Here is an 18,772-nt window from a genome sequence, read left to right on the forward strand (position 1 = left end):
TAAAATACTCTTACAGTGAATATTTGCATAAGAATTCTTAAAAAACGTTATTTTGTACTACAATTGTCTGATATATTTCTCCCACCCACTTTTAATAAGTATAAAACCTTCACATTTTTGTTTGTTTTTGTTACAATTATACAATAAAACATAGTGTTGATTGAATATTAATTACACTTTAAGAAACTATGTAACTTTTGGAATTTTGTACATAGACCTAGAAAACCATGTTAGAGAAAAATGCAAAAAATGGCACTTTTTCTTTGATTTTTTAAAGATTTTTTTTGTACAAAAAAACATGACTAACAATGTGGTTAACATAAAATTTGATTTTTTTTCTAATATATTTCACAATTTTATATGGAAATACGCATACCATGTGCAAAGAATTATACTACAAAAGAGATATATCAGTTTTCATTAAAATTGGCAGCCATATTGGACGCCATCTTGGATTCTGAAGAAATATGCTAGAGAAATTGCTTGAAGATTTAAATTTTTGAAAAGGGGAAACTATATGCATGCTTTGGTGTTAGTTTCAGGTCTGTACAAAAAATTGGAATGAATGAGCTATTATGTACATCAAATTTATATGGCGGCCATCTTGAAAATGGCGACCATCTTGAATGAGCAGAGATATTTTTGGGCCCACTTCACTTTTGAAATCTCCATGGTCTAAAGATAATTTCCTGAAAGTTTCATGCTTGTATCACAATTTGCACTATTTTGACAGCAGAGACCTTATTTCCCGCCCCACTATTACGCAGCCGTAAAAAGTTGCCCCGTTCTTAACTTCAGTGTTGTTTTGTTTCTCTGGTCCTTCAGTATCATTGACTCCAGCACTTTTAAGTGTTGAAAATTGAGTACCGCTCAAGCCGGTGCTAGGGGGCATGAGGGATGTTGCACTTTTTCATTATTTCTCATGTACAGACTTTATTAAAAGATACGTTGCCAATATGTTGTTTCTACATGTGATTTAACTTTTGTGTTTAAAGTGTTCTTTGTCAAACAGAATTACTGTTTTTCAATCAAAGTGTAACGCATTTACTTTGGTTACTTGGCTTACTATCTATAAGTCGAGTAAATCAGCTGTACGGCCGTAATAATGTAGACACTTCCAAGATGGCTGACTGTTGGAAAGGTAAGTGTCTCATTCTTTCAGCTATAACATTATTTCTTGAATATGTCTAGTTTAACATCATTAGTACATGGCGAAAAGGTTGAATCACGGTACCATATATAAATATTTCATTGTCCTTAATGTTTTAAGAGACATTACAATAAACATTGCCAATTGATGAAACTTAAAATAGAATAAAGAATATTGAATTGTTTATATTTGTTTCTAATCGTCAGCTTTATAATTTTAGCATCACTTATTTTTTTTATTTTTTTCAGATGCAGTTTTTCTCAATAATTATCATATTAACATATGTTTGTTTTGTTTCTTTTACAATCATGATTATAAATTCCTTGACCTTAATATTAAAATGAAGTATTCATATCATAATTAGTATTTAATGTTATTCCAAATCACCTGAAAATAAAAAGTTATTGGAATTCTACATTGATACTGGATACAAAATCTACATTATCTCACTAAGACTTAATAACATAATAATTTCCCCCTATTATTTTTATACAAAAAAAAAGGAAAAAAATCAGCTTGTTTTTTTTTTATCATGAAAATATCCTGCATCAAATATAGGAAATAGTGCATGCATTGTCTGATAGTACATATATGTTATAATGTTTTTGTTTATAACTTTTCACAGAAATATATGCATGTCCGTCAGTTGATAAATTAGAGCTAGAATAAAAATAGATTTTTAAAATTGTATCGTATGCTATTTATATATAAATCGTTATTGCATAAAATATTATTTATTAAGCCTCGTTTACTTTCCCCGAGTCCAAGAATTAATTATTCAGTGATGTGTTACTATTTTGTGTTAAATGAAACAAAAAACAAAGAGAAGCATTAAATATTGATTTATTGATTTATTTTCTTCATGTTTTTCTTTAACAAACATATTTTAGATCACAAGAAACCTGTTACAACATAGACAAGATAAATATTGTTTAAATCTGTCCATACAGACTGTGACAAAAATAAATCTCTCATTTCGATAAAGTTTATACTGTCATCAAATAACAGGGGAAATAAAAAGTTTTGGATGCAAGAGCTAGTTAAAAATGATATAAGGTTACAAAATATGTACTACAGAAATACGGCTTCAGATAGTCAAGATGTTAACTACACAAGATGTTTTACATTTTGATTTCCATTTTCATCAATCGGTTAAATATTTTTGTCTTTGACTTTAACAGACTCATTATTAATTGTTTGTAACATATTAACTGTTTTTAATCATGTAAGTAAGCCTTTTTTAAATTAAGTTGGTAATTGGGTTGTCTTGACTTATTACATTTGTAAATACTAACCTAAACAGGCATATATGTTATATGCATATATGCATATATGTTAACATGAATACACCGTAACACAATACAACATTAATACATGTTCCCATTATAAATACAACAGTATTATACGATAAAGTGACATTGCAAAGTTGAAAAAAATATAAAAAATGAAAATAATAAATATTTCTAAAGCCTTTTCAATTACTTTACAATATTTTGAAAGAATTGAATTGGAAAGTGCCAAGCATTCTTACAATTAATTTGGCTTTCGTTATTGATTTAGTCTATAAATTTGTACATATCTGGTCTTCGCTAATATTTGATAAAATATATTTATGTCTCATAAAGTGAATTAATTATATGTGAAAATGATACTCGTCTTCTAAGACATTATACAAATTACATGATCTTTCATTTATTTTCTGATTAAGTCGCCGGTCTTGACCATCGATCTACTTTTATTTGAAGTTTTTGGGGGCAAAACTGAAGCAAAGATTTACAAAATTTACTATTTTATATAATTATTGTAATGAGTTCTTAGCATGATTGAAACATAAATTATAAATAGTTCGATAAAATTATACTTTGCTCGAATTATCTTATCTTTCGTTCAAATTCTTAAGCTGATCATGTGACCTTTGTTTAACTTAAGACAAAAATATATTACTATTACCAAAATTTGTTGCATGCATGCATCATGCATAAATATTATCAGATTTTTTGTATTTAGTTTCATTTGCTTGTACGAAATTTAATCAGTACTTTATGATATTATAATATAGTTCATTCTTAAAATAGAAAAGTCATTATCACCATCTATACAATCATCTTGTGCAGTGTCTTTTTACCCCAAATACTTTCTTTCAAAACATGTAACATACATTTTCAATGGACAAATCATCTGCAGAACTATACTCCTCCATCCATAATTTAAACTTCCTGGAGCTACTTATTCATCAAATAGACTTAATTTATGTATAGACACCGGAATCCAGACTGAGCTTAGGTATACACATTATCATTTCTATACCCAATTTCTCAATATTTGCGTGAACAAATTAACATCAGCTGAATTATGTAATACCGAGGTATTATGTACATTACCTTTTTATGTAATAGGGTAATTTTAACTATAACAAAGAACAGCTTCAGATTGAAATCCTTACAATGATAATGAGCAGTTCAAAATTTTAAACACTAGAAAAGATTGAAATCCTTACAATAATTGTGAACAATACAAACGAGTTGACTGAATCAAATTTACGTTTATCGCTTTAATATATCTATCTTGATCTATGAATATAGTTTTTTAAAAAGCTCTCATTTTCTCAATCGACATTGACTAGGAGATCAATGAATACTTCATTCCCCTGTAATATTGCATTTGCTGTTAACAAATTCAGATTGCAGAATGTCTAGATTGTTCATTGGCAAGTCATGAGTAGTAACAAAAACATTAAACGTATCTGTTACAATCTTGATTAACCCGTTCATGTCAATATCTTCTCCACTACCAACGGCCACAATATTTACTCCGTCGGCTTCCAGTATAGATTTCTCACTTTCAAAGGTGCTTTTGCTGTTCACATGAGCTTTACCATTAGTGAAAATTAGGAGAAATTTCTTTGCAATCCTCAATGAAAATGTATTGTTGAAAATTTTATCCCTGACATATGCAAAAACGGTTTCAAGATGTAATTCTTGATGTTCATCAGGCGACTTTGAGACCATGTTAACCTTACTTTTAATGACATTTTTGTTGAACGTCTCTCCCATATTCATAATACTTTTGATGTCATTAGAAAATGTAGTCACACTAACATGTGTACCATTTAAGTTTAAATGATTCATAGCGTCAATTATATGCATAATGGCGTCTACCATTAAATTGAACTGGTCTGTTGTTATATAATAGGATGAATCTAAAAAGATAGCTACATCAGTCGCCATACTTGTCTCACATTCTGAAAAGATATATAAACTAAAATTAAATATCTAGTCTTTTCTACATGGTAAGCAACAAGAAATCAATTAATACCCGTTATCAAGAAAAACAACCCTATTTTATTGATGGGAACAATATGATGTTTATTCATTAAAAAAATTGTTAAAAAAAACACACACACAACAAAATATATATTTACCATCACACAACTGAACCAGCTGCCTGAGAACGGTGTACAAAGAGTTGAAATTGTTCACAGAGTAAACAAACGATGGATCGGAAGCAATGTCCAAAAGTTCTTGATGTAAAACTTCATTTCCAACTCCTGCGAATAAATATTAATATTGGTTCTATGTACATACATTTTTTGTCAAGAGAATGATCTTATTCAAAACAAGAGGTGTTTTTATATTAGAAAAAGTGTTCTTATCTTTTCTTTTTTTTTCAAAATGCATTTCGTTAAAGACACTAATATGAAAGAGACACCAAGTTAACACATTTTTAAGAATGTGTTAACTTAAAATGTAACAGTTTTGAAATACTTAGTTACTTAAATGTTTCAAAATAATTAATATGTGCACCGATGACAGCAATTGCATCTACTTCATGTTTCAATTTCAATGCTTCAGCTTTAGTATTTGTCTTGTTCGTAGACATGCCGTCTGTTAGGACGTAAACAAATCGTGTAGCCTTTGTACCATTTATACGTCTCTCGATACCATGACTTTCAGTGAATACTTTCGTTCTGACCTGTGAAGAATTATCAGCAATCAAAATGATATAACATTATCACAATGAATTTATGCATTTAAAGAAACACGACATAAACAGATGATGTCACTACTCTCTCATAACACACACATACACAAGTGGATGATTTGTGAAAGGAAAATATTTTGACACATATTTAGAACACTGTTTCCGTTTCTTCTTATGAATAACAGATATGGAACTCTCCCGAAAGCATTGGAAACAAGTTGAGAATTGCAGATTTAGTTATATTTGGTCTTTAAGTCATATTCAATTTAGTCTTTATTATGGACTAGTGTAGCATCTTTCAAGCTTAGATTAAGCGATGTTCTAACATAAAACATAGATTATTGGAATAAATGATCCTCAAAAAGAGGAACACTTATCAATTAACCTCTTAAGGTTTTGTTTTATGACAGTTTGATCCTTTAATAAAGATAAAGAACTGTTCCAGTGTAAATTCATATACATGTATATATTAACTATTTAATCGTTTTAGTCATAATGGATTTACCACTTTCAAGCCTTCTTCAGTGCGGGTTATACCTGGTTTATAGGTTACGTTCTTAATAGCGTCATAAAGTGACGTCTTATTTTCATACTGGTTCAGATAGAACTCAACATGCGCATCACACGAGAATGTAACAACGCTTATTTGTGTGTCGTTGATTCCAATTGGAACAGTATTGCTAAAATTTGCCACAAATTCTAACTGTTTCTTGAATTCTCCCTCTGTCATGCTCACTGATGAATCTAAAACAAAGACGACGTCTGCTGGAGTAGGGTGACAGATATCTGTAAAATATTGACAAAGAATGTCATTATATAGTCATGAGCGCGCGTTAGAAGATTCAACAAAATGATTCTATATAATGACATCGAAGCAATATGCGTGGTTTTGCATAACGTTCTGTCAATAAACAATTCTTATAGTCTTATTGCTTCACTGTGGTGTACTGATTTGTCTTAAAGCTATAAATATTGAAGCATATACCGACCAGTCTATTTGCTGACAAAGATTAAAATTTCATGGTCATATTTAGATTGATGCAGATATTTGATAACTTGTGTTATAAACATATTTCTGTTTTGAGGACAAATAAATAACATTAAAATACATTTCGACAAACAGAGCATATTTTATACTCGACAATACCCCTTCAACAAGTGTGACGTTGTCAGTATTTGTTTAACTTCTGACAGATTTTGAAAACTCCATTTCGCCCGAGCCGTTATGTAAGGCCGTATTTCAGCACTTTTAATTAAGCGTTTACCAGCAACATATTTTTCATGAAGTTACTAATGTAAGATATCAATAATAGACTTGAGTGGTTGACTCCACGCATGGTTTTGGTATTGTTTAAAAGCAAATGCATAGTTTACACAAACATAAGAATCATAAGAAAGTGCACTTCTTACTGAATCACTGTTCTGTATAGATGGGACTTCTTTTGGCAATGGCATTGACCGAAATACTAGTATATCCTTGAAAATTAGAAACTGTTTCATGTGGTTTGTGCTAGAGAGATATTGTCAAGTTTAACATATCTGCACTCTACTGGCCTAAACGGTGCTCATTACTAACCATCACTGAATATTATATCATCGACCTAGAAGAGTAATTAAATAAACGGGATAATTTTATGTTTTTTACTGAATTGAGTAACCACTTAACACTTGCTGTTATTAGTTTAAATGTCTAAAGAAGGAAGATCTGTCAGTAGAAACAACAAAGAAAAGACTCTTCAAATCTTACTTGTGTCACATAATACTCCATATATTTTCGGAGGACATTGACAGTGAAATCCATTGACCCTGTCTTCACAAGTAGCATTGTTCTTGCACGGGGAGCTCTCGCATTCGTTTATGTCTAAAATGATAATTGTACGTTGCATGTTGCATAAAACAGTTTAATTTTGAAATGGTACAGTTTACTGTGTGTTTAACACTTTTATGCTTTTCTTATTAGTCGTTTTAAATTCTGAAATTAAATACATATTCTAAAGTAATTTTGATTAATTTTATATTAATTATCTAATGGATTAAGATGACAATAAAATTGTAACATTATCGTATGTTGATTTTTCCCACATTACACAATGCAACATTATACTAGGATCGTATCAATCCGATCATTTAAAAATGCGTTTGTTCCTTTAACAATTATGATGTAATGGTTAAAGGTTAATGCATTTTACTATCTTTTTCTTTTCTTTTGCTATTATGATGATTAGTTCTAAAACAACACATTTCCTTTGCTTCGGCAAGTTACGTACCTATTTCACAAAGTCTTCCTGTAAATCCATCTGCGCAATTACATTTACCTTCTTTCAAGCATGTACCGCCATGTTGACATAGAAGAGATGTCACTCTCTGCAACAAAAAAACAACAACAACAAAACAATTATGATTTGTTCCTTAAAGGCACATTATGCCTCAGAAAAAATAGATTGTTAGTTTTCAAAAAGAGAAAAAAATGATTGTTTGAATGTTTAAATAATTGTTTTGGAAAATGTTGGATGCGTGTTAGCTGAAGAAAGTAGCAATTACTGTGTAATAACTTATCATAAATGTAGCAAAATGTAAACAAAGAAGTATTTTGGCTTTGTACCTATAAACAATACTTTTTCACTATGCATTAAACTATCTTATTGCCAAAAAGCAAACGATGAAAAAAATGACCAATGAGTAACATTATTGATACTGTAAATATACATCAAAATTAACAGCTTTAATTTGTGCAATAACCTCAAAAGCATTTCTGAGGGGTAACGGGTCTTTTATAAATAGAACCATTCTATTGATCTGTTTTTCACCTTTTTTTGTAAAATTGTCTCAAATCATTTTATTGTATCACTATAGGGACGGACATTTCAAAGACATAATGTGTCAAACGTGTGTGATATCTTTGACCGTAAAAATACATTTGACTTGCGTGGCATACTCATTTGCTCAATGAAAGAAACGGTTATGCCGCATTGTGATTAAAGACAATAAAACTACATATTATAATATCACCATAAGCACCACCACAACCATAGTAATCATCATCGCTGAAGTCAATGAACAGTAAGACATATATTTCAGGTTTTTAGGCGTCCATCTTCAAGGAGTCGCAACAAGATGACCATCGTCATCATCGTCGCAATCATTGTATTTTTAATCATCAAGACCATTATCAACATCATAATAAATTTGATAATAAAGACCCATTATCATCTTTCTAATAGGCAGCAGCATAACGGCTTCCAACACCATAATCATAATTATTTTCACAAGCAATATAATGCTCATTGTGACTGCCTAATTCGTTACCTATAACAAACATCTTGTTTTTATTTGCTGAGGGTAAACATGACAGAAAGACATACATACATACATAGAAGAATGAATGTAATTACATTATGCTCCTTTCGTGATGATGATTACAATCGCAATGCTCCTGGTATTGATGATAAGTAGGATGGTAGTAAAGACTATGGTCATTATAATCATTGTGATGATGATGATGGTAGTTATGGTGGTAGTGGTGATAATGATAATGGTTACAACAGCGACGTTCTAATGCTGATGATTATGATGGTGATGACGGAAACGGTAATGCTGATGATAATGTTATTATTATGTCAGTCATAAAAACTTTGTAGTATTATTGAGATGTTCAATAAAATGTTCTTGTTAACAAATATTCGCTTTCAAAACTGATGACAAATGTGATGCAGTACATTCATATTGTACCAAATTCGATAATACAAGTGTTATTTTCAATCATTCGACCTGTGACGAACTAGAATACGACGTAACGGAGCCCATTTAAAACTTTCAGCCCTTGTTTTTTATATCTGGTATGTGTCTTATAATACTTCTGTTCAATACAGCAATCGACCCAGTTATATAACTCCTAGCCCTACACTAAATACGTATGTATATGAGTAAAAGGAATAAAGCCTATATCTTAAAAAAGATAATGAAATTATTACGGAACATGGGTCGTGCTCTGAGTCGCATTTGTTCTCTCTATTTTCATAACAGCAATCTTTGGTTGGTTTTCTCCCATACGTCAAGAATGTTTTAGCATTTTGTTCTGGTAGTGCAAAGTAACAATGATTAGACGTTTCTATTCCTGAAATAATACAATCGTAAGAAAGGTTATTATCTTGAGTATTTCTACTCCTTACACTTAAATCTATTATGACAAAAAAAAGATATATTTGTTATATTTTACATATATTTCGTAAAAAAGTCCAATTTTGTATCACGTGAAAATAGAAAATAATTCCATGTATTGCCAACTCTTTTTTAACACCTTGATAAAATTATTGTTTAATACTGGATATGATACAATGTGATTAATTACACCTAAGATATCTTGTAGAATTCTCAATATTTTTTTCTTCATTTCAGTATCTTTTTCTGTTCAACACGTTGCGTCTATCAGTCTATGCGAAATTACTAAAATTTCTAGATATTTATCATATTTGGAAGTTTCTTTTATCTTATATTTACTCTTTACCTTAAAACATGCTTACACTTATCATAACAGTAATGGCAGCAGACAAAACTTAATATTTGTCGACAGCAAAGTTCTGATAACAAAAAAAAATATGCAATTATGAACTGCAGAAAAAAGTGTTATAGAATTTTAAATCATAATGCTTAATTTAGCTCACCTTGAAGAAGGGAAAACAAAATAAGCAAACTAGTTCCAAACTTCGTCATGACATATCCCTTTTATATTTTATCATAAAAATCTTGTGTGAGGGTGAAGTTTCTTATCTTTTATCGTTTCAACAAAAATACTGACACAAGTGACGCACTCGACAATATCCTAGATATAACTACATTTTTCAATTTTTTATCTTTCACCTTACATCTCTGTCTTCTCCAAATATTGATATTTGCTAATATTCAAATTTATACTTCCGTATTGAAAAGAGTTTTGCTATCTACGAAGTTATCTTGTATATTAAACAGTTGCGAAAATGTTTAAACGCTTTGAATGAAGATTGAGCTGTAAATAAAAAGGATCAAATCCAAAGAAACGTTTAATTTCTTATCAGGCGCATTTGAAAGTTTCTATTCAGACTATGTCATTGAGGAAAAGTATTTCTTACCCAATGATGTTTCATTTCATGAATGGCCATATCTATACTGCAACATACATTTAAAGATATTAATTTATATATAGAGTTTTATATGTAGAAATGTGAGACATTTACTATATTTATAACGAAACAAATCATCAGGAAAACCCTGGCATAATATATATTAAGCAATGCAAATTATCGGAATGTTATTGAAAATAACATGTGATAACATTTTTAGATATCCGGGAAGCTTTAAAACCCTGTTGAATGATTGTTTGATTTAATAGATAAAGTACACGTTTAAAAAAAGTGAAAAGCCGCACGAAATCGTTAAAAAATCATTGTCCCCCCAAAATACCATGCCTAGCTTGCCTGTCATTTTAGAGCAATGTTCTTTATGTGTTTAATCTGATACATTTTCTTTTAAACCAGTTCTAAAGAAATTTATTTGAATATTGAAACAATGAATTCTTGTTATTAGATAACATGAAACGAGAAGGGACATCAAGAAATCAAGAAAGATCATGGCCACTTTTAACCCATTACTTCATGAGCATTTTGTGGAAAATTGCTGTTTCCATTAAAAAGTTCAAATTGATATAAAACTATAAAAACTGCTTCAAACTTGGCACAGATGTTGACTGGACCATTGCCTTTGTAACAACATGCCGCAGACTTAAATTTCCTGTTACCATGGCAACGAAGGAACATCTCAAAATTGCCAAAAATCACTATTTTGCGTTGACTTTTTCCATCAAAATTGATTTTTAAGTGCTGCAACTTCTTAATAGATTGAGATAAAGTCAAATGCTTTTCAGCGTTAGTTACACGTTACCTTATGATCGATCTGGGGTAAGTTTTAGCCCCTCATAAGTCCAAAATTTTCTTCGCGATGAGGGGGACTGTTTTATTATTCAATTAAATGTTTCATTGATTTTTAAAATATAACTGAACATTTTCTCTAAGAATAACAAATGCTGTCCGGTTTCTTGTATAATAATGTATAAGCAACATATGTTTAAAACAAAAACTACGCTCCTTTTAATACAATTTGACATTACTGCAGTTAGGAAAATTGTAACAAAGGAGGAGAAATGAGAACATACTTTAATTATTATCAAATCTTTCCTAATCAAGTTTGATTAAATTTAAACGTGTGTTATCAACAGCGACTAAGTAACGATACACATGACACATAGCATGGCAATTGTGCCTCTTTTCATTATACCATTCTACATTTTAAATCAATATTTTATCATGATACTCTGAGTCTTTAAATATTAGCATTTGCAATTATTGGAACAAATATGTGTTGTTAAGATTCTAACACTTCAAAAATACTTTATTTAGAACTTTCGTCCTTTTTTCATTCAGCCAAAAGGCTCAGTGCAAAGGAATTTGAATGCATTGACTTTTTTCTTTTAATTAGTTTTCAAATTAAAGTTATTGCATTTTCAGCATTGCTTTTCTCTAAACAGCATTGTCAATGACAGAATAGTCAGCAAAAATAAAATTAATTTACCATATGGGGAAAATCTTTAAAAGAAGTCTCGTCATTGAAAAAATTTGGCATCATAATTTGATAATTTTCACTGTTAAATTATCAAATATAATTTTCACAGTTAAATCAGTAATCCACTCAAAATAATACGAATATACTAAAACATGTTTAACTATTAACACATTTATATTGCAACAATGTTTCTAAAATTCAACCAATACAATGAAAATGTACTGCTGTATTTACATGTATAATAGCATGTCAAGTAAAATGTAATGCTTTTTAAGTTCAGCAGAACTGAATTAAACACATTGCTCATATGTCTTCAAGTGTAAACATATGAACCCCTTTTAAGAAATTATCCGTGAAAGAACCCGAGTTAAAGATCTTATTATCTATAGCACTTACGTAATAAAAAGTACCAAAATACGTTTTAATGATAAAAAGACAAGTAATGGTTTCCCACATGGAAAATCCTGACTGACAGTTTTCTGATAACGGAATTAAAACCATTGATATAGTTCAGTACAAATCAGTTTGTCAATATCGTGCGATGGAAAAAGGGAGTTTGAGAAGAAACTTTTCTTGGTAAGACCCTTTTTTAACATCTGATATAATGATGATGACGATGAATTAATTAGCATTATTTTGTTTTTATAAAAACATATTGATAAATTAAGTTTTGCGCTGTTGTAGATACTGTTATTACAGCTAAAATTAAAATCATTCGAGACGTAACTAACACGTTGCACTCATAAAAATTGTATGATAATAATCTCATGATAATGATAATAATTTGTAAATACACAATGTACAATGATATAGATGAAGGTCCGGTTAAATTCTTTTATCTTAATGGATCAAAGCACAAATAGTAGTTAAGATAATCTTGATCTTGATAGACTTGAATCTTGTTTGTTGGCATGAGAGTTTTGCAAATTTGATTACCACTAATGAACATTTGTATTTGTGTCTGTCTAACGCCAATTTAAACACATTTGTGGTCGTATCTTGGCGGTCGATCTACCTGGATAACTAACCAGCAAAAACCAATTTTTTCGCAAGTGACCGACTAGTTATCCGACAATATCAGTGGTAACCGAGATCTGTTGAAACTGAAAATATTTGCTCTGAGAATCGGATTAGAGGCCTATCCATTTCAAACAAAATGCTCTCCCAATTTAGCTAAGGGGATGGACTAAGCCCATCGGATGATCAGAGTCAATTAAACTAATTCCGCAATTCTTATGTTGAGTATATTATATGCCGCATTATGTAGGAACGTTACATGTTGTTTAGATGTTTATAAGAGTATTGATTTCGAAACAGTTACGAATAACGTATAGATGAACATTGAGTGATTCATTGCAAAACATGCTCGGTTGAAAGATTGTCTTTGTTCCTGTTTTTTATATCCATAAAATATAGATAACACTGAGCAAAGAAGTGTTCGTATGATCTATCACTTTTGAAAAATAAACTTGCCTTTCTAGCGGTTTCACTTGATTATCACGATTAATTATTGATTGGTAGATAAACCCAATGTTCCTCGTTCGTAATAATGAAATAGCAAATAATTTTATGATTCTCTCATATAACAGTTAATCTATTTCTCTCATTATTGTATAACAGTTATTTGTTTTATTTTCAGATACATAAAATGGCTGATGTGTGTTGCTCTGTGTAACTATGGGTAGCAGGTGTTACTCTTTTCACCACAAGTGTTGTATTTGACTTGAAAAACTTCCACGAACTCCGTGAAAATGATGAACAAATAGAATCAACCGGAAAAAAATCTTGTGATTTTGCACTAAATGAGTATCACAAAATTTTCTTGGCATCTGTGATATGTAAAGTGGGTTTTGGATTGTTAGAGTATATATTTGGTGCATTATCGTTGCATGATAATGCATTTTCCACTTTATCCTTGGTCTGCAACACGATAACGACCTTCTTCCAAGCCCTGGATTTGCTTCTCCTAGTACTGTTTTCATATTGTTGTCTAGATGATGACCAAATTCACCATGTTCATGTTTAAGCATTTATCAGCGATGAAAAAGATGACTTTGTTGCAGGCATATTAGGAACAGCTGGAATCATGTTCAATCTTGCGATAAAAAAGAATATATTGACTGTGTTAAAGGCTATATGCTCTGATGATGCCAGTAAATTGCACAAAAGGTTATCATGTACATCTTTGTTCTTTATCTTTGTTTGTTTTGGACTAGCAATTGCTTTGCTCCGAAAATTATTCTGATTATTTACATTTAAAATAAAATATTATTTTGATTATTTATATTTCATTAATATTTGGTAAAATCTTCTGTTGATAAAGGCTGTTTTGTTCATGTAGTCTAAATTGAGTGTCTTAAACTTTTCCTAAGAATTGTGATAAAGTTGTAAAAAAGTGGGTTGATAATTATACAAGGACTTTAACAAGCATGTTATCATTTAATATTTAAATAACGTAGTGTTATTGTTTGTGTCTGATGTTGTTTCTGTAAGGAAATTATTTGCAGATATATTTGTCACTCAGGTGTTTCGAATACAAAATTGATCATTAAATCGACTTTGGTGCAGAACGAATAAGACGAAGTGCTGCCTTGTAAAGGGATAGATTGACCTGATTAATTATGTTGTAAATTCAATAAATAAGTACTAAAGTTATCTACGAAATTGCATTTCATCATGCTATATTTTAATGAACCATGTCAGTATCAGTGTTTTTAGCAATGAATTATCTTAAGTTAACAGTAGATGCGGCTTAATATGGTAGTGTTGACGTTTACAAATGCAACATAACACATGTTCATTTATTGAGTATTTATTCATGAGGGATAGTGAAATTTGGAATATCTGTTACGCACTTTTAACGTCTCAAGCAGTAGTCGATCGTATTTAAAATAACAGCTAGGACCAATCACATCGAAGCATACAAAGACTCATTATGCCTAAGACATGATTTAACTTTATTTATCATAATCTTTGAATTTTATAATTGGTATTCAAATCAATTTTTGTCTCACGATACAACTTATATTCTGGAAGATCAAAAAACAAACAGAAAAATATTCTGCACATCTATACCAGTAGCAAAATTCTTGCACTGGGAATTGTCACATTGATTTAAATTGTAAAGTTACAACTGAAAAGAACTACAGTTATCTATTTACAGCTTAATTTTTGACACTAACTTATAATATTGAACGCAAAATTTAAAATTGAAATAAGAAAAACAAAGACACAAATTTTATACTAACATGACTTGTGATTGTTTTACTATACACAAAGAAGAATATAACCAGTGTTAAACTGCCAATAAACACCGTTCAGTACTAAACTGCCGATGGATTCTGTACAAACAACATAAAGTTGAAGAATATTGTTACAAAATATTAGTAAAACATATTCATTCTTTGAAAAATCACAAACAAAAAGATCACTATAGTCTACCCGGCGCGTGTCGGTGACGCCATCAAAGACTCTTGTCGTGTTGTTGATTTGAAAACAAAATAGATTTTCAAATGACTTAAAAAATTTTAAAATCGTCATTCGCTTATTAAACTTTATCGAGTCTTTGGTACACGGTTTTAACACTTTTATCTCTGTTTTATTAAAACATTATAGAACTAACACATGTCGCAAAATCAGCGTGTGTCACATCTGCGTTAACACGGACAAAGAACCGCACGGTCCGCTTACAATATTAGGTAAAATATATAATAAATAAATAATTTGAAATAAATATTTAGATTGATAACTGTATGATTGATTATATATTAACCACCTCTCTTTAAGCAACAGCAAAAGTCTACGTTTTTAAAGGTCAGCTCTCGTTTATCAATAACAAAACATGAGGAAATTCAAGACAATTTGTATAAAAAATATTCAAGGTAAATTATAAAAGAAATATTACTATATGGGCAGCTGTAGAACCTTATTGTCATTTACAATTGTATATTCAAAATACTCTGTCTACCAATATACATGGATATGAAAATTAGAGATTTAATAAATCAAGACATAACTTGTTTTTAGTGTCATTTAATACTATAGGACGGAATTTTACACACAAAAAATCCAGATCGATTATTATCTCTAAGATATTGAAATAATCACAATCTGATGATAAATTACACGAGATTTGACTATCTATTTGCCGACGGGTTTGGATTATATTTCGATAAAAAAATCATGAGCAAACAAAACTTGTTATCAGTTATCTCCTAGTTTTACATAAATCAGGTAATCTACAACAATTTCTGTAAAAGGAAGTATTTTCAGCAGTTTAAACATTTTACGTAACATTCTTTCATCTCTAGGAAAGCTATCTTAAATAATAAATAGGATATATAAAGCAAGTTTAACATAAAGATTGAAAGAAAAAAAACATATCAAACGGGATAAAATAAAAATATAAACATATCAGCTTTGAATTATCTTATCAGTTCAAATGTTCATTTTCATTTTAAGTTATTGACTGGGAGTGAAACATAAATATTACATTTGGCTGTTTAAAACGGTCGACGAAATTTTACATTTTAAAAGGTCTCGTCTTTGTTTTATATCTGATTGATGTTACAAATATTGAATACAATTTAGATTACAAATTGATCAAGTTAGTCAATATCAGCTCTAAGGAAAACTGGATTTGTAGAAGTTTCGTTTCATTTCAAACAAGCAAAATAATGAGCTTTGAAGTAAACACTTTCATGATCAAATAATCATTAATTTAGATAAAATATTTACTGATACCAATAAGACACACGTTGCACATCGTAAAGTACGACGTTGAGTTTCATACCCCTGTAAGATTACATTTGCTGTAAACAAATTCAGATTGCAAAACGTCTAGATTGTTCATTGGCAAGTCATGACTAGTAACAAAAACATTAAACCTATCTGTAACAAGCTTGATTAACCCGTTCATGTCAACGTCTTCTCCACTGCCAACGGCCACAATATTTACTCCGTCGGCTTCTAGCTTAGATTTCTCACTTTCAAAAGTGCTTTCGCTGTTCACATGAGCTTTACCATTAGTGAAAATTAGGAGGAGTTTCTTTGCAATCCTCATTGAAAATGTTTTGTTGAAAATTTTATCCCTGACATATGCAAAAACGGTCTCAAGATGTAATTGTGCTTGATGTTCATCAGGCGACTTTGAGACCATGTTAACCTTACTTTTAATGACATTTTTGTTGAACGTCTCTCCCATATTCATTATATTTTTGATGTCATCAGAAAATGTGGTCACACTAACATGTGTATCATTTACGTTTAAATGGTTCATAGTGTCAATTATATGCATAATAGCGTCTACCATTAAAGTGAACTGTTCTGCTGTTATATAATAAGATGAATCTAAAAAGATAGCTACGTCTGTCGCCATGCTTGTTTTACATTCTGAAAAGATATATATATTCTTAAATAAAAACATTAGTCTTGTGAATGTCAAAATTGTTTTCAACTGCATAATTGTAACAATAAGCAAAAGTTTATGTCAAAATATTCAGATTATTTTGTAAGCCATTCAAGATAAGGTTGTTAGCTTATTATATTTTTCAGGTTTAAACAATAAAAGAATGCTTACCATCACACAACTGAACCAGCTGCCTGAGAACGGTGTACAAAGAGTTGAAATTTTTAACAGAGTAAACAAACGATGGATCGGAGGCAATGTCCAAAAGTTCTTGATGTAAAACTTCATTTCCTATTCCTGAAATAATATATTTAAAATTGGCATAATGTATACAAAAGTGAAGATAATTTTTTATACGAATTCTCTATAAGACTCATTATTTTTGTTGTTGTGTGTGGTTTTTGGTTATTTTTATTTTTCAAAGCAGAAGTTAAGAAACATTTTAACTGACACAGAGATCGTTTTCTCTTATATTTTTGCTATATTTTTTTCTTACCAATGGCTGCAATTGTATCGACGTATTTCTTCAATTCACTAGCCTCGTTTCTAGTGTCGGCCCTGTTTATAGACATGCCGTCTGTAAGGACATAAACAAATCTCGCAACTTTTGTATCATTTTTACGTATTCCGATGCCATGACCTGCCGTGAATACTTCTGTTCTAACCTAGTGAAATATTTATTATCAATAGGAGATAAATGATAAAGATATCTACATACAAAATTGTTAAAAAATAATTTGGCGCGTATATTTTATTGATTTGATTTGGGTGCATGTTAAATTCCAATATTAGTTTAATTGAAAATGGTTAAATAATAAAATCGATTTATTGAAATAAAATAACAATTTCAATAAATTATTTATTTACCGCTTTCAGACCTTTGTCGGTACGCGTTGTCCCACGTTTATACTTGACTTTCATTATAGCGTCATGGAGTGACACGTTGTCTTTATACTGGTTAAGATAAAACTCTACATGTGCATTAGTTGAAAATGTTACTACACTAATTTGGAAGTCGTGTGGTCCAATAGGAACTTTACTGCTAAAATTAGCAACAAATTCCAGCTGTTTATTAAATTCCTGTCTTGTCATGCTCACAGATGAATCTAAAACAAAGACGACGTCTGCCGGAGAAGGATGACAGATATCTGTAAAATATTGACATACACTATTACAATACAAAAGACGACTTCTGTAGCAGTAGGGTGACAGATATCTGTAAAACATTGACATACACTATTACAATACAAAAGACGACTTCTGACGAAGTAGGATGACAGATGTCTGTAAAAGATTGACATAAATTGTTACAATAAGGCAAAGTCAATGTCTGTCGCAATCTGATATCTGTAGAACATTTACATAGACTATTACAATACAAAAGACGACTTCTGACGGAGGATGACAGATGTCTGTATAATATAAGCATTGATTTTTACAATATTTCGTAAAGAGGAATTGACTCGATAGGCATAGATTTTTTCAAGAAAACTATATTTCTAACTAATAATATATGTATTTATCTACCGTTTAACGACATCATTGGTGTACTTGAAGTTTATCTATCCGAAATTCTAAGTTAATATATCTTTTCTTTAACTAAAACAATTCCAAACTACTTTATGATTAAATTAAAAATTCAA

General features: G+C 30.3%; 3 protein-coding genes across 3 annotated transcripts; all 3 read right to left on the bottom strand.

Annotated features, from left to right (window-relative positions):
• Positions 1 to 2,351: 2,351 nt before the first annotated feature.
• LOC132758024 (uncharacterized) lies at positions 2,352 to 5,420 on the bottom strand. Its single transcript, XM_060749544.1, has 3 exons — positions 4,954 to 5,420; positions 4,572 to 4,697; positions 2,352 to 4,391 (listed from the first exon to the last, which is right to left on the bottom strand). Exons 1-3 carry the CDS (start codon positions 5,027 to 5,029, stop codon positions 3,790 to 3,792), a joined length of 804 nt encoding a protein of 267 aa, XP_060605527.1. The 5' UTR covers positions 5,030 to 5,420; the 3' UTR covers positions 2,352 to 3,789.
• Positions 5,421 to 5,621: 201 nt separating this feature from the next.
• On the bottom strand, positions 5,622 to 9,841 carry LOC132758028 (protein jagged-1b-like). The gene is made up of 5 exons (XM_060749547.1): positions 9,793 to 9,841; positions 9,103 to 9,245; positions 7,399 to 7,495; positions 6,879 to 6,992; positions 5,622 to 5,917 (listed from the first exon to the last, which is right to left on the bottom strand). Exons 1-5 carry the CDS (start codon positions 9,839 to 9,841, stop codon positions 5,622 to 5,624), a joined length of 699 nt encoding a protein of 232 aa, XP_060605530.1.
• A 3,524-nt stretch (positions 9,842 to 13,365) lies between these two features.
• Positions 13,366 to 18,277, bottom strand: LOC132758029 (collagen alpha-3(VI) chain-like; the record flags this gene model as incomplete). Its single annotated transcript, XM_060749548.1, has 4 exons — positions 13,366 to 17,113; positions 17,301 to 17,426; positions 17,626 to 17,794; positions 17,997 to 18,277. Coding segments are annotated over 4 exons (1,181 nt in total), but the record flags the coding sequence as incomplete, so codon positions are not given.
• Between the last annotated feature and the right edge of the window lie 495 nt (positions 18,278 to 18,772).

This window comes from Ruditapes philippinarum, unplaced genomic scaffold (genome assembly GCF_026571515.1).
Source record: "Ruditapes philippinarum isolate M1 unplaced genomic scaffold, ASM2657151v2 ctg4753_1_1_1_1, whole genome shotgun sequence".
Lineage (NCBI taxonomy): Eukaryota > Metazoa > Mollusca > Bivalvia > Venerida > Veneridae > Ruditapes > Ruditapes philippinarum.

Excerpts from the sequence above, each read along its gene's own strand:
- LOC132758024 (XM_060749544.1), bottom strand. The coding sequence starts at position 5,029 with ATGTCTACGAACAAGACAAATACTAAAGCTGAAGCATTGAAATTGAAA. Across the intron at positions 4,698-4,953 it reads AGATGCAATTGCTGTCATCG|GAGTTGGAAATGAAGTTTTA; the intron begins GTGCACATATTA and ends ATTTATTCGCAG. Across the intron at positions 4,392-4,571 it reads GCTGGTTCAGTTGTGTGATG|AATGTGAGACAAGTATGGCG; the intron begins GTAAATATATAT and ends ATATCTTTTCAG.
- LOC132758028 (XM_060749547.1), bottom strand. The coding sequence starts at position 9,841 with ATGACGAAGTTTGGAACTAGTTTGCTTATTTTGTTTTCCCTTCTTCAA. Across the intron at positions 6,993-7,398 it reads AGGAAGACTTTGTGAAATAG|ACATAAACGAATGCGAGAGC; the intron begins GTACGTAACTTG and ends TTATCATTTTAG. Across the intron at positions 5,918-6,878 it reads TGGAGTATTATGTGACACAA|ATATCTGTCACCCTACTCCA; the intron begins GTAAGATTTGAA and ends AATATTTTACAG.